Raw genomic sequence first — 16,943 nt, 5'->3', positions numbered from 1 at the left:
ACGGCTGTTATGAGTTGTCTGACCTGCCACTCGTTGCATGGGAGATGGAGAAATGCATGGACCCGACCGGCAGAATCAAACGGGTCATTGCATTACAGCGATATCCGAATGCCTGAAGTAACTGGAGTAACAGTCAAGGGCATGCGGGGAGCTGCTGAAAACGGAGTCGAGAAAAAGCAACGAAGATGGACGAGACTGAGGGGGTGGGATTTCCATCGCAAATCGCAGTTTGATTCATCAATCCGGTGTAGACTGGCCCTCTGGACATTCTCAAGGACAACTCCGTATCTGCTGGAAGAAGGTTCCAAGGTCGGGTGGAATGAACCTAAAAATTCGATAAAAATTGATAAATGGTAACGCATCACGGGGCCAAAATCCGGGGAATATCTTCACCCAATTCCATCGCAATCCCAACCAAGCCTTTGCTTCTACGAAGATCGTGCGGGGTAAGCGGGCACGCTGTTGATGCTGTGATCTGTTCGTTTCGATAGTCTGTCTGTCGCTGGCCGGAAGCAGTTCCCTCAATGAATGCTGCAGTTGAGGCCCTTGGGTTTGACGCTCTGAACGGGCCACGGAAGCACTCTATAGTACAACTAAAACCAACACCACCTGACCGACCCCTCGGTCCTAGCATTCAAGTGCTCGTGTCCTGACGATCGAGACGAAGATCAACGGTGAATCAGCCACTGTCATTGATCAAAGCGCCCGAGGAGGTTGGTCTGTGAAGACTCCCATCAGTAGGCTAGCGACACTGGTGGTGTGGTGTTCAACGCCAGGTGGCATCACACGATGTTGTCCCTCCTGGATGCCACCACCTCCTCCGTGAATGGGTGCTTATGCAATCTGCACCATTCCAAGAACGAAATCTCTGTCTTGGAGGGCGGCAGGGGATTACTCTGAGACGCAAGTTGGACTGCACTGCTGCAGGCATAAACCTTACGGCCACACAACGAAGCGGTCAAGGTGGCACTAACGCATCGGATTTCTACAGGGCATTCTCACCGCCAACTCGATCTTCCAACTGGCCATCTCCAGGCCTTGGGCATGAAAAGAATGCACCTCTCATGCGGCCCGGATAGTTAACCCCCAGCCACAGCCCGCTCGGGGACTCAGACTGCAGCTGCAGCAGCAACAGCAGCAATAGCGACAACAACAACAGTAACAACAGCAGCAGCAACAGTAGTCAGCGCAATCGGAATTCGGCCGGATTCGAGGATTTGTTTGCCGCTGACGACTCCAGCGAGCATGCCATGGCAGTGTAAGATTGGGGAATATTGCGCAGTTGAGCGTTCCATGGATTGTTCGTCTCTCCATCCAAAACACGGCCTACCAGGCCTGGGCGAGATCATCCAGACCACCCCAGACGATTCGAGACGTGGCTGCAATGCGAACGCGAGTCTCTGGCGTCATTTGCCCCTAATTGGCCTGCAGCCTGAGGCCCACTCCTGCGCCTGTGCTGCAGGCCCAGAACGGAATAGCGCCCTGCTGACGCTGCCAATTCCTAATTTTGTTACTGCTTGTTGCTTTCCTTAGAAACTTGTTCCGCCATCCGGCCGAGGTAGACGCTGGATCTCTGCGTCAGGCACCGATGATTGGAAATAATGCATGCAGAGTTCCAGTACTCCGTGCGTATCCGGTTTCACAGAGTGGAGTTCGTCAAGTCGTCTGCTCTTGAAAGAGAAGTAACCAAGCGATAAAAGTTGTTTGAACTTGATTGATGGAGGCCTGCCTGGACCTGCAGCAGCTTTACGTTAGTGGAATCCTGGGGACAACGCTGGGCTGACATCCCTGTCAGGAGCTGATAACCACTTTATGCTCTTTGTGCCATCGTATCAGATGCATTATCGGGTTTGAAAGAACCGCTATGGCCATGGTAGTGAAGAACTAGTAGAGGCTATGTTAACAATTAAAGTCAGACGCTGCATGGACCTGAAACTGTCCTGCTTGTAATTGACAACCATCTCCGCATCTGTCAATAGTCCACGGTCGATCACCATCTCTTCAGGAGAAGCAGTCGTCACGGACTCACGACTGTCATGCTCTGAAACACTTGCAGTCTGTTTGCAAATAGTAATTGCTCGGTTGTCAACGCTGGCGAAGAACTGGTCTAGGCAACAATGCATTCTTGCCTCCTCCTGAACCACAGCCTGTAGTCCAGAACAACCGAGTCATTTCTCGAAGGAGGATCCAGAAACCGTGGCTTTCACCAGATGATGACGATGGTGAAATTCTTCCGCGTTCCATACAAATAAATCGGCCATTGCTCATTCAGGGGGTGTGGAGCAGAGGTCCGGAAGCAGAGATAGCGCCTTGCCGACGGCCAATCGAAACAAGCTCGTGGGTGGGGTAAGCCTGGAGATCACACGTATTGCAGGCCCAGGCTGGTATTATTACGGGCTTTTACAACAAGGACCCAGCGCTAAGCCTCTTTGCGTCGTCTTTGATGAGAAAGACCGTAAATGACGGTCCTGGTCCCCTCCCCAACCCACCCGCTCAACTCTAAGCAGTGCCGCCGTTCTTCCTTCTGCTTCTTCGCCCCCCTCAGCTCATCAGCCTATCATCCCCCCCAGACTCCAACAAGTCCGAGTACCTCCTTATCCATCCCGTTATCCCTATCGCTCTTCCCCTGCAACCTACATCTCACCATCCATCTCTTTCTTCTTCTTTTCGTCCCTTCCTCCATTCCACCTTCTCTCTCTCCCATCTCACCTTCACCTCACCGACTTCTTCGTCCTCGCCCCAGCACCTTCCCTACGACTCCACCTGCATTTGCCGTCGCCTCCGACCTCTGCCGCGCTCCCGTCCTATCCGTATCATCAGCAGCTTTGTTGCAGAACAAGAAGAGTACTCTTTCAACGCCGAAATCTAGACCAGACTCCTATTCTGCTCTATATATCGTGTGTACTGCTGGCCGAGTTCTACCCTACCTATTGATTTCCGCCCGAACGTCTCTTGTTTACTCGAGTACTCGAACACCTTCCGTGACTCATACTCCACGAGCTTTTGGGACCCACGCCCCTGCCAACTTCCTCCCAAGGCCGTGCTACGTTTCGTGAACCTGCAGAACAAGTGTTGGGATCTTGATTATTCAGAAGTCGAATCCGCTGAGTTGTCCATCTGGCCTTGTCCGCTATCTGGGCCGGCTGCTGGTATTTGGTTCTTCATTTCGCCCATCCAGGCTTCGAAACGAAGACCCTTTGCCAGTCGTCCAGAGCCTCAGCTTAAATCTATAGCATCTGCCTAGTGTAGTGCTGTTTTCGACTTTGGAAGCAATCTATGACTGCTTCCATTTTCTGACTCACGACCATCCCAACCTTGAACCTGGAGTTCGAAGGCCATTTATAACGAGACGTCCTTTTTTGTTCCTTTTTATACAACTTATATCTTGCGGTTACGATATTACGCAGCGTTCTTAGCTCCATCTCATCTCAATCAATCCCGTGCTCTTCCCACGGCAATCGACTCTCCGTTCCGGACACACTCTCTCGTCGAATTCCTTATTCTTATATCGGACTCTTCCTGTCATCACTGGAACGATATACCAATGAACTTATAACGGTCTCTACAATTTCCTTGCGTCATTCAACCCTTCCTGGGTATTTTCCAATCCGCGCCTTGCGCTGTCTCGTCTTATCGATTCCTTTTCTTGTCCATTGAATCTTCCTCTTACATATTTATACGACACTTTGACAAACAAGCACAAATTCGGTGTTTTCTTTTCGATATCCTCTCCTCTACCAATTCGTTTTCCTTTTGGTTTCTCGGCGGTGAAGTTTATTGGGAACTGCAGGCCGACACTTTTCATTTGATCAGCCTATTACTCGTTTTCATTCTCGCATTACTCTTGTCAGACGTCAATTTCTTGCATCCCAGCGCGCTTATAGAGCAATTGTCTCATTTCTGGGTCCTGCTGTCTCCTCGCCGTCGTCGAACGTTCTCATCGCATTCTCCCACCACGGACTACGACAGTTATATCTCTGGAAGAATACCGTCTTGTTCGATTAATTACCAGCCATGGAGTCTTTAAAGAACAGTTTTATTCCTGGCCAGCTTCTCGATAGCCGCTTTCGCACTGTGGCCCCTCTCAACCACGGGTCGTTTGGCATGGTCTTCCTTGCAAACGACCTCCAGACCGGCCGCGATGTTGCAATCAAGTGCATGATGAAACCCCCTTCAAATGAGCCATGGAGTCCGTCTGCCAGCGATGGCCGCTTCGAAGAACTCGATTGTCACCAGCGCCTCAGGTATCATCCAAACATCGTCAATCTCGTTCACTACTTCGAAACAAAAACGCACCTGTACCTTGTTTTGGAGTATTGCGCAAATGGTGATCTTTACGAGGCCATCAGACTCAACCGTGGCCCCCTCGAAACGGAGCATGTTCGCGAGTTCATGTTGGAATTGGTCAGTGCTGTGGAGTTCATGCATGTCAACGGTCTGTATCACCGAGACATCAAACCGGAGAATATCTTCCTTACGCAAGATGGATCCATGAAACTCGGTGACCTCGGGCTTGCTACTCGTGATGCCTGGTGCTACGAAGGCTGTGTTGGAAGTGATCGCTATATGGCCCCGGAACAGTACGATCCGGCCAACAATGGGTATTCTCCTGCGAAAGCTGACATTTGGGCTGTTGGTATCTGCCTGCTCAATGTCCTATTTGCTCGGAACCCATTTGCTACACCAACCGAATCCGACGTTCTGTTTGCTGATTACGTGAGGGATCGACAGTCTCTCTTCGACATCTTCCCCAACATGTCGCAGGACACCTTTGAGATTTTGAGCATCACGTTGGCAATTGACCCCGAGAAACGGTCCATCTCTGGTCTCCGCGATGCCGTCTTGCGGACTGTATCCTTCACGACCGATGATGATGCGTTGGATGAATTCTGCACCGATGAGCGCGAGGTCGTGCCAGCAAGCGCTAACCGCGAGCCCCTTCGGACTCCCTCCATCTCGAGCCCCCAAATCAACCAAGGCGACTCCTTCCCATGGGCAAAGGCACTCCAATCCAGCCCACCTCAGGCCATTCGACAACTCTCTGCCATTCCCGACAACGAGAGCTATTCGGAAGATCTCTTCCCGCCATCGGAAACTGCAGGCACCTCTTGGTTTTCTGTTCATCAGACGCCATCCATGGCGTCCGTTTTAGAGTCTACCCTAGGTGACTCGTACCGTTCCAATGCTTTCCCAGCGGTCGGGAAGACCGCTCCCCGTTATCCACCTCCTTCGGACCCCGTGCCGATTACTGGGTCCCTGCCCAGCCAGGCGGCCAAGCCGATTCCATCTCTTTCTATGGTATTTGGTCGGAACAACAAGAGCGATCAAATCTCCAAGAGTTGGAGCGATCTTTGGGAAGAAGAGGAATCGGAAGGCGAGGAAATGGCCTTCAACGAACGACGTGAACAGAACTCCCGTAGCTGGAGCCATGAGAGCACTACAGTGGACGGAAGGAGCTCCCCTACTGCAGGCTTGCGAGAGCCAAGCTCTACTTCCATTCTCAACTCCCGCTCTCGCCCTGTGCAGTCGCCTGCCTCTAAGAGCTCCGACTCCTTGGTCAAGCCGCCAAAATCTGAGACCTTCACTACTACTCCCAAGGTCGTCTCTTTCACTCCCCAAACTTCTCCGAAGAAGTCTAGCCTGGATAAGTGGGCAGCCTTGGGTGATAAGAGAAGGAACTTTAAGCCCTCAGAGCGTTCATTCGAGTCAAAGCGCTTCCCAAACAACATGAATTGGCGGAAAGATTGGGGTCTGGGCTCCTCTGGGTTCGATTATGGTTCCTGGGCTAAGAAGGAGAGCTTCACGTCTCCAGACCGCCGCCGCCGCCAGTTCCTTAATAGAGAATGGCGACGTGATTCCTTGGAGACGCCTGCCCTCAACCAAGACTATCATGGCAGTATTGATGAGGATCTCGATCTCGTTGGTGGGTGGCATGACCTTCACCTATAAGCGACCGGCCATCCCCCACTTTGTCTCGGCATGTCTGCAGCCTCTCGTGTTATGATGTTCCCGTTCCATGCGTCTGAATACAGTCTATTTTTGAGCATTCGATATATTCAATTTTCCTTCTCGATCAATTTTGAGCAGAAAACCTGGTGTCCCATCACCACTATATTATGTTTTTATTCTTTTACCCCTTTATAGACCATATCTTGTGTCACACCCAAGCGCCCTTTTACCATTACCCTGAACTCCTGTATAATACTTATCAAGGCGCGAAACATTCAAAAGTGGTACCGGGAGGCGACGGTTTTCTCAGATTGGCACTTTGTTTTCTTCAAGGCTATTGGGACCTTTGCCTCTTTTCACTTTACGCATGTTTTTTTCTTCTTCTTTTATTCTCAATACGGTTTCAACATCACGGGCTGGCGACGACTCGAGACGGGGCCGATGGCGGTGCCGTTCTCTCATCTCAACAAAGAAAGAAAAGCTACGGGAAAAGCCATGTTATTGGTCTGGCATTGGACTGGTTTCTGTATATTTTAGTTACTAGGACAGTTGGATGGGTAGCCACGGAGGATTTAATCCAAAAGTGATTCTCGTACAAAATTCCCACTGGTAGTAGTATCTGTAATCCAAGTACTTTTGCTTGACCGTAACTGCGACTCAATAAGTCGTGCTACACCGTCTGCGCTTGTAGTTTTGCCGAAGACCGAGCGGTCAAGCTTCTGCCCGTCGCTATTAAGGATTTGCTCGTCCCCCAACTCCCTTTCGACAAATAGTTATTATTGCCCACTCTCTTTGTTGTACTATATCACTATCTTTATATATTACCAGCAGTGCGCTCGAATCCCCTGTGTTACCTCAGATCCGCTCCCTACGTATTGCGTACTTCACGAGTCCACGACACTTGGCCAAAAAGACCCGGCCCCAGACCAAGCGGTTACGGATCAAAGGTGGTCAAACCCCACAGAAGCTGATAAGGGCTTGCCACTCAGTCCCACTTATTTCTTCGCTGCGAAAACGGTAGATTAACTTATTCAACTCCCAGTCCACAGACGATGTTCGCGCCAATGATTCCTACCTGAGCCAAGTTCCGCCTCACGATGTTGGTACCCCGGTGGATCACGACATACTGGGCCTCTTGGGCTATTTGTATGTTGGCATGGATCCTGGAAACCGGTGGTGAGACCACACTACAACAACAACAACAGCCAATATGTCTCGCGAGGGATTGGAGAGAAGCCGAAGCCAGCGTTTTGCAGTGGCCGACCTGCATCGAGACGCAATGGGATCGCAGGAGGAACGGTGAACTACTCGCGCCAACGCCGACACCGCAAAATCAGGATCCTGCAAAAGTCACACCAGAATCGGGTTCGGCCACAGTGTCGGTGGAGACAGGCTCAGCGGTATCACCACCAGGGCGAGAAACAGAGCAGGAACTCGACACCGACTCGCCACTCGATAACGTGAACTTTCTCTCCTTCGAAGACTGGAAAAAACAAAATCTGGCCAAGGCAGGGCAGTCGGCGGAGAATATCGGTGGGAACCGGCGGGCTGGGACCGCTGAGAAGGACCGACGAATGCCGACGGGGATAAATAATGCACTGGATTCTCTTGGAGATGATGCAGAGATTGAACTTGATTTTGTCGGGTTCGGGACTGATGCGTCGGAGGCTGCGAAGACTGCTTCAGCCTGGGGGACGCAAGTCCATTCGGGCGCAGGTGATGGCGCGCCAATACCTTCAGATACGGCCCGTCAAGTAGGCGTTGATGTGTCAGAACAGGGCGTCCCTCATGCGGCCGGTGAGCGCTCGAAGGATGCTGGAACTACCTGCAAGGAGCGGTTCAACTACGCGTCCTTTGACTGTGCTGCGACAGTACTGAAGACGAATCCCCAGGCACAAGGGTCGTCATCTGTATTGATCGAGAACAAAGACAGCTACATGCTGAATGAGTGTCGTGCTGATAATAAATTCCTGATTCTGGAGATGTGCGATGACATCTTGGTCGACACTGTCGTCCTCGCCAACTACGAATTCTTCAGCTCGATTTTCCATACTTTTCGGGTCAGTGTCGCGGACCGGTACCCTGCGAAGCCGGACCAGTGGAAAGAACTGGGGATTTACGAAGCGAGGAATACTCGTGAGATCCAAGCTTTCGCTGTTGAGAACCCACTCATTTGGGCGCGTTATCTAAGGATCGAGTTTCTAACGCATTACGGCAACGAGTTTTACTGCCCGCTGAGTCTTATCCGCGTTCATGGGACGACAATGTTGGAGGAGTATAAACATGATGGAGAAGCTAGAGCGGAGGAAGACGTGTCACAAGAGCTCCTGGAGCTGGCCCAGAAGCCACAGAATGCTTTGGAGACTGACACGCCGCCGCCTGAATCACCCAATGCCCTCGCGGATGCTGCTGAAAAGCACACTCCCAAAACCTGTCCGAATCCTGCGACACCAGTTGAACTGATGTTACTGGGTTTGGCTGATTTACACACGTCTGATATCCAGGATTCTCCGAAAGAAGCTCCCGCATCTGAGGGCAGCATTGCTCCGACCTCCGGCCAAGTCGCGCCGAGTAGTCCAGCGACCCCTCCGGCTGGTGACAGTGCCAGTGCAGTCCCATCTGATACTGGGGATTCTAAAGACCAAGGCGCCCCCGGTACAAGTACCCAAGCCTCCATGAATACTACCTCTACTGCTGTTTCATCAGATGCAGCCCCTCAAAATGCGACCTCTGATGTGGATACCCGCTCTACTGGTGCCTCCAAAGACGAACAGAGCGCCGAGTCGACGCGAGTAAGTACAACGCAGCCGCCGTCGGCCAACCCAACGACGCAGGAGTCCTTCTTCAAATCGGTCAACAAGCGTTTGCAAATGCTGGAGACAAATTCAAGTCTGTCCTTACAATACATTGAGGAGCAGTCTCGGATCCTGCGTGATGCATTTAACAAAGTCGAAAAACGACAGCTATCTAAGACATCTACGTTCCTGGAGAACCTGAATGTCACGGTGGTGAATGAACTGAAGCAGTTCCGTGAGCAATACGACCATGCATGGAGGAGCGTGGCGCTGGAGTTCGAGCACCAACGAATCCAGTACCACACCGAGATTCACTCACTGAGCACTCAGTTAGGGGTGCTCGCAGATGAGCTGGTGTTCCAGAAGCGGGTAGCCGTGGTCCAGAGCATCGTGGTGCTTCTCTGTTTCGGCCTTGTGCTCTTTACTCATGGCGCAGCCGGCGGCTACATTGACCTTCCACGCGTCCAGAACATGGTTTCCCGCTCATACAGTCTACGATCGTCCTCCCCTATGTTTGGATTTAGGTCGCTACCGGGAAGCCCGGGTTCGACCCGTCCCACATCATCCTACCACACGACGGGTCACCGTCGGCAGATCTCAGATGAGTCACAGGGCGGGTCATTCAACCCAGCCGTTGCATATGCACCTCCCACTCCAACTTCGGATGATGACTCCGGATTGGGTCAGGATGTGCGCGGGCCTAGCCCGTCAGTGTCGGCAGATCCTCGGTCTGTATCGGATGTTGTGCTCCCTTTGCTCAGATCTAACAGTAGCCCGCCAGATTTGAATGGGGAGAATGAAGGAGATGGCGAGGGAAAGTCTGATAGCCTGGAATCTGACTCGGAATGTTCTAGCTCTGGGTTATGACACATTTAGGGGGGACGGGAACCCTGGGTTGTCAAGGGACGACGACCCGTGTGGATTCTGGACAGTGCCAATGTAAACTACAACAACAACCACCTGGCTAGAATTTAGAGCCAGGCACCCTAACTGTAATGAGACAATGATGGAATGAAGCCATTAAACATGTGAAGATCACCGGTAAATGTCATAATAGCGAATGAAACAATTGGACTAGTATAACCCATCTATGAAATCCATGGAACAAAGCTGTGGTGGTTGCCATGACAACAATCGATGTGTGGACTTTTCGCTTTTTCCCTTTGACAATCAACCATCTCTTCACCACCACGTCTTTTCTTTTAAATTGAACCCAGATTCCGCAAGATTTTCTTTGGTTCAGTTGAAAAAAAAGAAAAATCCCTCATAACCTCAAAATCAAAAACGATGAGCTCTACACCCCTCGCTGCCCGCTCGCCAAACACCCACCTTGCTTCCTCCAACAACGAGCAGGACCTGAAGACTGCGTCAACCACCATGAACTCAATGGACCACCACCGCCAGATCCTCCAGGGAAAGCTAGACAGCCAGGAAAAGTATGTTGTTTGTCTTGTGAAAGCACTCTGAATAACTTGGATTGGATCAGATACTAATATTGCAACATAGGCAACAAACATACGTTTCTCCATCCGACGACATCATGAGCCCCTGCTCAAAGAAACTCAGCGACATCAAGGGAAAGCGCTTCAAGAAGTATGTCCCACCTCATCCGTTTCTCGTGGCATGAAGTTGTTGGAGTGGAATGTTAATCCGACCTCGTGTTTAGTGCCGGAAAACCCCAATCGCTGTTCGCCAAGCTGGGCAAGAAGAACTATGAGCAGTCATCCGCCGAGAAGGCTCGCAATTCTACAGATAGTGCCGAGAAGAGTGCTTGATTATAGAATTGTGGCGTAATGATGGATGATTGCTCTTTGAATGTCCGGTTGGCGCAGGTCGCAGGAGTTGATTTTCGGTCATTCTTGTAATACATATTCTGGGATGGTCTGATGGATTTGGGATTCTTTATTGGTCTCTTTCTCTTGTGTTTTTCTTTTGTTTTCCTCCTAGATTTGGGATTGCTGAATTGGGTTGGGTTGGTTATGGTATCTTACTTTTGCCTGATAAATCTCGGATATTTGGCCGAGAGTCTGTTATGTCTTTGATGACGCTCTGAAAATGACTTGATTAACAGCCATGATTGGTCACTACGTAGTAGGGAATAGCCGTATGGCATGATCTAGACTGCCTACTGCCTAGGTAAATAGAAGAAACCAAGGCCGGGATTCAAATCGCGGTCGACTGTAAGCAGCAGAGTGGCTGACGCAACCGAAAACGACCTCGGCTTCTCCGCAACTTCAGATCTCCAGTCCGGGCCTGAGCTCTTCTTTTATCACCTCGCCCCCTCTTTCTGGCTCACTCTCTCCTCACTTTCCCCAGATTATCTCGTGTCAGTTCTTCCACACTGATCATCATGTCTGCCTCCGCCAGAATCCCCCCTATCGCCCAACCCTTCGTCAGCGACCGCGCGAAGAAGACCCTTGATCTGGTGAGTACCTCCCCACACCGTTTCCCCAACACAGCACCATCCACCCCCACTGCCCGCAACTCTAACCAACTAATATAGGTCGAAGAATTCGTCGAGAAAGAATGCATTCCCGCCGAGGCCCTCTTCTCCGCTCAGCTCGGCGTGGGCGAGAAACGATGGAAGACCAACCCCGCCGCCATGGAGGAGCTCAAAGTTAAGGCCCGCAAGATCGGCCTGTGGAACATGTTCCTGCCCAAGAACCACTTCTCGCAGGGCGCCGGGTTCAGCAATGTTGAATATGGTTTGATGGCGGAGTACTTGGGGAAGAGTAAGGTTGCGAGTGAGGTGAGTGGTTTCTTCCCCGCATGAAGGGCTAGCGTTGGCTCCTCGTCGTACATGTCAACTAATAATAATGTTTCTTCTATGGAATAGGCTACGAATAATGCTGCCCCTGATACGGGTAACATGGAGGTCTTCGCCAAGTATGGAAATGACCAGCAGAAGGCGCAGTGGTTGTCACCTCTACTAGAGGGGAAGATCCGGTCTGCGTTCCTGATGACAGAACCAGAGATCGCTTCTAGCGATGCTACCAACATCCAGCTTGATATTCGCCGCGAGGGCAACGAATATGTCCTTAATGGATCTGTAAGTTTACCCTTCCATCTTCACATACTGCCCGAATGAAAATGAGCTAAGATAAGGTTTACAGAAATGGTGGTCCTCCGGCGCCGGTGACCCCCGCTGCCAAATCTACCTCGTCATGGGCAAGACCGACGCCCGCAACCCTGACCCCTACAAGCAACAATCTGTCGTCCTAGTCCCCGCCAACACCCCCGGCGTCACTATCCACCGCATGCTCAGCGTCTACGGCTACGATGACGCTCCCCACGGCCACGGCCACATCACCTTTGAGAACGTCCGCGTCCCCCTATCAGCCATGGTCCTCGGTGAAGGCCGCGGCTTCGAAATTATCCAGGGCCGCCTAGGCCCCGGACGTATCCACCACGCCATGCGCACTATCGGTGCTGCCGAGCGCGCTGTTGACTGGCTCATTGCCCGTATCAACGACGACCGCAAGAAGCCCTTCGGCCAGCCTCTCTCCTCGCACGGTGTCATCCTCGAATGGCTTGCTAAGTCACGCATTGAGATCGACTCCGCGCGCCTGATCGTTCTCAACGCCGCCATCAAGATCGACCAGGGCAATGCCAAGTTTGCGCTCAAGGAAATCGCCCAGGCGAAGGTGCTTGTGCCGCAGATTGCGCTGTCAGTCATTGATCGGGCTGTGCAGGCTTATGGTGCTGCCGGTGTGAGCCAGGATACGCCGTTGGCGAACCTGTGGGCAATGATCCGGACGCTGAGGATTGCGGATGGGCCTGATGAGGTGCATTTGCAGCAGCTTGGGAAGAGGGAGAATAAGTCGCGTCGCGAGGAGGTTGTTAAGCGGTTAGCGTGGCAGAGGGAGCAGAGCGATAAGAATCTGACTGCCAATGGGTTCCCGAAGACGAAGAGTTCGCTTTGAGTTCTCACCTTCTATACAACAAGGAAGTTTCTTTTGTTTTATATATGGCTTGGGTCTACTAGGTTGAAAAGAAAGGAGGCCTAGGTTCAGTCATGCAGATTTCGTATATACCATTGAATAACCAGGACTAGTCAATCGTGAAGGTTGAAGAAACTCAAGTTAGGTATTACCAAACGCCATCTAAAACCCGTCGTCATCATAGTCGACATGTAATGTAAGAGTAACAAGACAAATGCGTTGGGGTGAAAAAAAAAAAAAAAAAAAAAAGAATCAATAACGAGTGCAATGCTTTTTGTGTCACCACCACTCGCCATCGAGCTCAGAAATCATCATCCTCCGCCGTCTTCTTCCCCTTCTTCTGATTCTTATGCTTAACCTTGAAATGCTTCTTCGAGTTACCTCGTACCTCGGATACGTCGACGCCCCGCTCCAACGCCACCATCGTTCGTTCCTTGCGCCCTGTGAGGGGTTTGCGGATTGCCTGGCCTTGCTCGGTATATTTGGAGTTGAAGGGCAATGTCAGACGGCCTCCATTAGGCTCGGATCCGTTGCCGAAGAAACCGTTGTCCACTGTTTGGGACTTGGTGCCCCGGACAGGCGCTTTAGACGTGGATGTGGACGCTGATGAAGACTGGTGAGCTGCTTCGAGCATTGCTCGACGGCGCGGTGGGAGGTGAGCCCAGTCGTAGAGGTCTTTGTTGAATTCGTCCGCGTCTATGGGCTCTTCGTCTTCGGCATCGTTTGTTGGTGGTGGGTGGCAGTAGAGGAGCTTGCCGTTGACGTAGTCTTTGAGGATGTAGCGGGCGGCGCGCGATTCATCGGGTTGGCCCTGGCCGGTTGTTGCGAAACCGCGGGCACGGGCGTAGGTGCGGAGGATGTCGTGAGCAGTTGGGATACCTGTACCGCCTTCCTCGACTGGGCGAGTTTTGATTGTTACACCGTAGACATCCTCGAGAAAGTGTTTGGGAATACGTTGGGCGACGAGGCCGGCGGGCCCGGTGAACTCGCGCTGCTGGTCGATGGGAAGGACACCGTTGACGACAAGCTCAGCCTTTGTGGAGGCAAAGTTGGGGAAGACGAGACCGGGGCAATCGCAGAGCATGATCTCTGGGGAGAGGTAGAGGGTTTGGAAGTGCTTGGTTTTACCGGGTGTTGCTGAGACGGAAACCTTCTTGGCTCCTAGAAGGGAGTTGATTGTGCTGGACTTTCCGACGTTGGGGTATCCGACAAGACCAATAATGGTTTTCTTTTGCTTAGGAGTACCATCCTCCTCGAGCTCCTCCTCTTCCGTCTCACCTGGCGCATTTGAAAGGAAAAGCTCCTCTAACTCGTCCACGTCGAGAATATTAGTTCGCTTGGAAATGGTGGCTGCTGTCTTGCCGGAGAGCTCGACGCCACCGTCCGCTTCTTTCTCGCCAGAGTCCTGGATATCCAAATCCTTCGCACCCTCGGCCAAGGACTCAGTCTCATCCTCATCCTCGCTCCCACCCTCATTCTCGCGGGCCTCATTGGCTTCCTTGGCCATTTGCGCGGAGAAGAAACGGAAATCAATCTGGTTTCGCTCGAAATAGTCTGCCCACGTTTCACGCTGCTTGTCGGTCAACAGGTCCGCCTTGTTGACAAGTAACAAATTTCGCTTGTGTGGGCTGAGTTCCTTCACATAGATTTCAAGGTCCTCGGACCGGAAGAGTAAGGGATTCCGGGCATCGACAATCTGTACAACGATATCGGAACGCTCAATCACTCGCCACAACTGACGCCAGACTTCGATATTTCGCTCAAAGGGTGTCATCAGGAGATCGTGGTTCTCCTGTAATTCAGCCAGACCCCGACGCCAGTCCATGAAGTTGTCACGTTCCATAACATCGAGCTCATTTCGGGTGGTGCTTTTATCCCACTGCGGGCGACGCGGAACCGTCAGTCGGCCTTTGTTCTTCTTGTGCTTCCGAAGTGTGCTCTGCTCTTCTGCAGCTGAAAGCAAGTATGGGTTCTTCTGGTCGGTATGGATAATTTGAACGTTGTTCATCTTTTCCGCAGTGAAATCGGTACCAGCCAACTCGGCGGTCGTCAGGAATTCGTCGAGGGCGGCTTGTTCTGTGATACTGCGCATCTTGACCCAGGACGCCTCCTTGGCGGAGTTGGTGATGTAAGTTTCGCCGTTCATATCTTTTCGAGCAATTCCGGCATTATGGGAGGCCTTCTTCATGTTGGACGCCTTTCCTTTGCCAAAGCGATCGTTCATGAGGCTCTGGCCGAGCCCCACGGAGTTTTTGGATTTTGCCAGCACCATCTTGGATCGATATGTACGACGGAGGTGGTGAGTCAAGTGGTTGAAGAAGTTGGATTTCTAATAGATTTTTGGACTGCCAAAAAAAGCCCCGCGGCAGGTGGCTGACTCAGCATGATTTTTTCCATCCTCGTTCATAATTCTGGGAACCTTGGGGAAGAGGCAAATAAAAGAAGTCTACACGATACTACATCAATTTCACTTACAATAAAGTAGCATATTATCCTTCTTTCCACTGTCTGCTCGATTTCTTGTCCTTATCAGAAGGAGGGGCTTGTCGCACGTGACCCACGACCGCCCGCATTTTTTTGGATAGCATCATAATTTTTTATCTCCGATTTTAAGCCCAGTCCTTCCTTACGATCGTACCGGTTTATCCAGTCGACTACCGTTCAAAATGCCTCCCCGGAAGCAGTGGATGTATGTTTTGTTTCCTAACGCATCTTCAGGCCGTTCCCCTCACTAACATCCTTCTAGCGATAAGAAAAGCGCTACTACTTATCAACTCTTCCATCGCTCTCAGTACGATCCGCTCATCCACGACCCCGAAGCCGACGACCGTGTTCTCCACCCTGTACATGGACCGCCAGCTAATGCACCGAGTACCGCTTCAGCAGGCCGTGCTAAGCACCTGAGCGACCTTGCGAGTGAATTCGGATCCGATGTCGTTCGAAACAATGAGGGTGAAGCAGCCAACCATGGAATCTACTACGACGATTCGAAGTATGATTACATGCAACATATGCGAGACCTGGGAACCGGTGGTGGCGACTCATACTTTGTAGAGGCCGCAAACAAGGACAAGGGAAAGGGCAAGGGAAAACCCATAAAGCTTGAAGATGCACTTGCACAGACTTCTCTGGACAATGATGACACAAGCAGCAACTGGGGCGGTCGCAGTACGATGGGCTCCGCGTATGGAGCGTATTCTACTGCTTCAACATATTCTCGAAAACCGACCTACCAGGATCAGCAGAATGTTCCGGATGCTATTGCAGGGTTCCAGCCAGACATGGATCCCCGGCTTCGGGAGGTGCTTGAGGCGCTTGAGGATGAAGAATACGTAGACGAGAAAGAGGATGATGATTTCTTTGGCGAGCTGACTAACGAAGGCGAGGAGGTAGACCCCGGTGACTGGGAGGACACTTTGTTCGACCATGATGAAGAAGACGATGGGTGGGAATCCGATGCCACAGAGAAGGCTCCTGTTCAACCAAGTACTTTGCCTACGAAACAAGAATCGAACTCAGCTGCAGCCCCGGCCCCTGGAGAACTCCCTGAGCATGACGCCCCAGCCCCAGATATGCACCCTGACGACCAAGACTGGATGCGCGAGTTCAGCAAGTTCAAGAAAGCCGGAAAGACCCAAGCCGCTCCTGCGGCGCCCGCCAGCGTTGTTCCCTCTGAGCAACGCAGCACTCTCGCCTCCACAGTCTTCACTGCGGGAGGCACACCGATCCGGCAGAAGAAGCGCAAGGGTGCCCTCACCAACCCGTCTGCCTATTCTATGACTTCATCCTCGATAGCCCGTACAGAAGGACATCGTCTTTTGGACGATCGTTTCGACCGCGTTGAAGCCCTCTATGCCCTCGATGAGGAGGATGAATTCGATGACTCAATGTCCATGGTCAGCGGCATGACCGGAATGACAGATCTATCGACCACTTCTTCACAAGCCCCTAACCTCGTCGATGCAAACGGAAGGGAAATTGCTCCCCGCCACGACTTCAGCAACATCATGGATGACTTCCTGTCCGGCTGGGATGATAACACCAGTGCGCAGGCCAAGCGCAAGGGAGTGAAGAACAAGCGTGGAAAGAACGGCAATGAGGCGATTGGTATTCGGATGCTGGATGAGGTTCGGCAGGGACTTGGCCCTGCGAAGCTTCGGGGACAAGTTCCTGGAAGAGCGTGATTTAATTACTGTTGACGATCGCAACGATATCCCCTTATTTATTCACGAAGGTTAGACATGGACTAAGGCGTTTT

At 51.7% G+C, this 16,943-nt stretch overlaps 6 protein-coding genes across 6 annotated transcripts; 5 read left to right on the top strand and 1 right to left on the bottom strand.

Moving 5' to 3' along the window:
- Nucleotides 1-4,014: 4,014 nt before the first annotated feature.
- On the top strand, nucleotides 4,015-5,949 carry APUU_20586A (putative serine/threonine protein kinase; the record flags this gene model as incomplete). Its single annotated transcript, XM_041699243.1, has 1 exon — nucleotides 4,015-5,949. The coding sequence occupies one exon, from the start codon at nucleotides 4,015-4,017 to the stop codon at nucleotides 5,947-5,949; it is 1,935 nt and encodes a 644-aa protein (XP_041552348.1).
- Nucleotides 5,950-7,046: 1,097 nt separating this feature from the next.
- On the top strand, nucleotides 7,047-9,611 carry APUU_20585A (Sad1/UNC domain protein; the record flags this gene model as incomplete). Its single annotated transcript, XM_041699242.1, has 1 exon — nucleotides 7,047-9,611. The coding sequence occupies one exon, from the start codon at nucleotides 7,047-7,049 to the stop codon at nucleotides 9,609-9,611; it is 2,565 nt and encodes an 854-aa protein (XP_041552347.1).
- A 420-nt stretch (nucleotides 9,612-10,031) lies between these two features.
- APUU_20584A (Spo12 family protein) lies at nucleotides 10,032-10,519 on the top strand (the record flags this gene model as incomplete). The annotated part of the gene is made up of 3 exons (XM_041699241.1): nucleotides 10,032-10,180; nucleotides 10,251-10,337; nucleotides 10,411-10,519. 3 exons carry the CDS (start codon nucleotides 10,032-10,034, stop codon nucleotides 10,517-10,519), a joined length of 345 nt encoding a protein of 114 aa, XP_041552346.1.
- Nucleotides 10,520-11,094: 575 nt separating this feature from the next.
- APUU_20583A (acyl-CoA dehydrogenase family protein) lies at nucleotides 11,095-12,667 on the top strand (the record flags this gene model as incomplete). Its single annotated transcript, XM_041699239.1, has 4 exons — nucleotides 11,095-11,169; nucleotides 11,248-11,493; nucleotides 11,581-11,793; nucleotides 11,858-12,667. 4 exons carry the CDS (start codon nucleotides 11,095-11,097, stop codon nucleotides 12,665-12,667), a joined length of 1,344 nt encoding a protein of 447 aa, XP_041552345.1.
- A 319-nt stretch (nucleotides 12,668-12,986) lies between these two features.
- On the bottom strand, nucleotides 12,987-14,957 carry APUU_20582S (ribosome biogenesis GTPase LSG1; the record flags this gene model as incomplete). Its single annotated transcript, XM_041699238.1, has 1 exon — nucleotides 12,987-14,957. The coding sequence occupies one exon, from the start codon at nucleotides 14,955-14,957 to the stop codon at nucleotides 12,987-12,989; it is 1,971 nt and encodes a 656-aa protein (XP_041552344.1).
- Nucleotides 14,958-15,351: 394 nt separating this feature from the next.
- On the top strand, nucleotides 15,352-16,869 carry APUU_20581A (ribosome biogenesis protein LTV1; the record flags this gene model as incomplete). Its single annotated transcript, XM_041699237.1, has 2 exons — nucleotides 15,352-15,374; nucleotides 15,432-16,869. The coding sequence occupies 2 exons, from the start codon at nucleotides 15,352-15,354 to the stop codon at nucleotides 16,867-16,869; spliced, it is 1,461 nt and encodes a 486-aa protein (XP_041552343.1).
- Nucleotides 16,870-16,943: the final 74 nt, after the last annotated feature.

This window comes from Aspergillus puulaauensis, chromosome 2, assembly GCF_016861865.1.
Source record: "Aspergillus puulaauensis MK2 DNA, chromosome 2, nearly complete sequence".
Classification (NCBI taxonomy): Eukaryota; Fungi; Ascomycota; class Eurotiomycetes; order Eurotiales; family Aspergillaceae; genus Aspergillus; species Aspergillus puulaauensis.
Note: the sequence above shows the minus strand (reverse complement) of the source record. Positions and strands in the feature narration are given on the sequence as shown.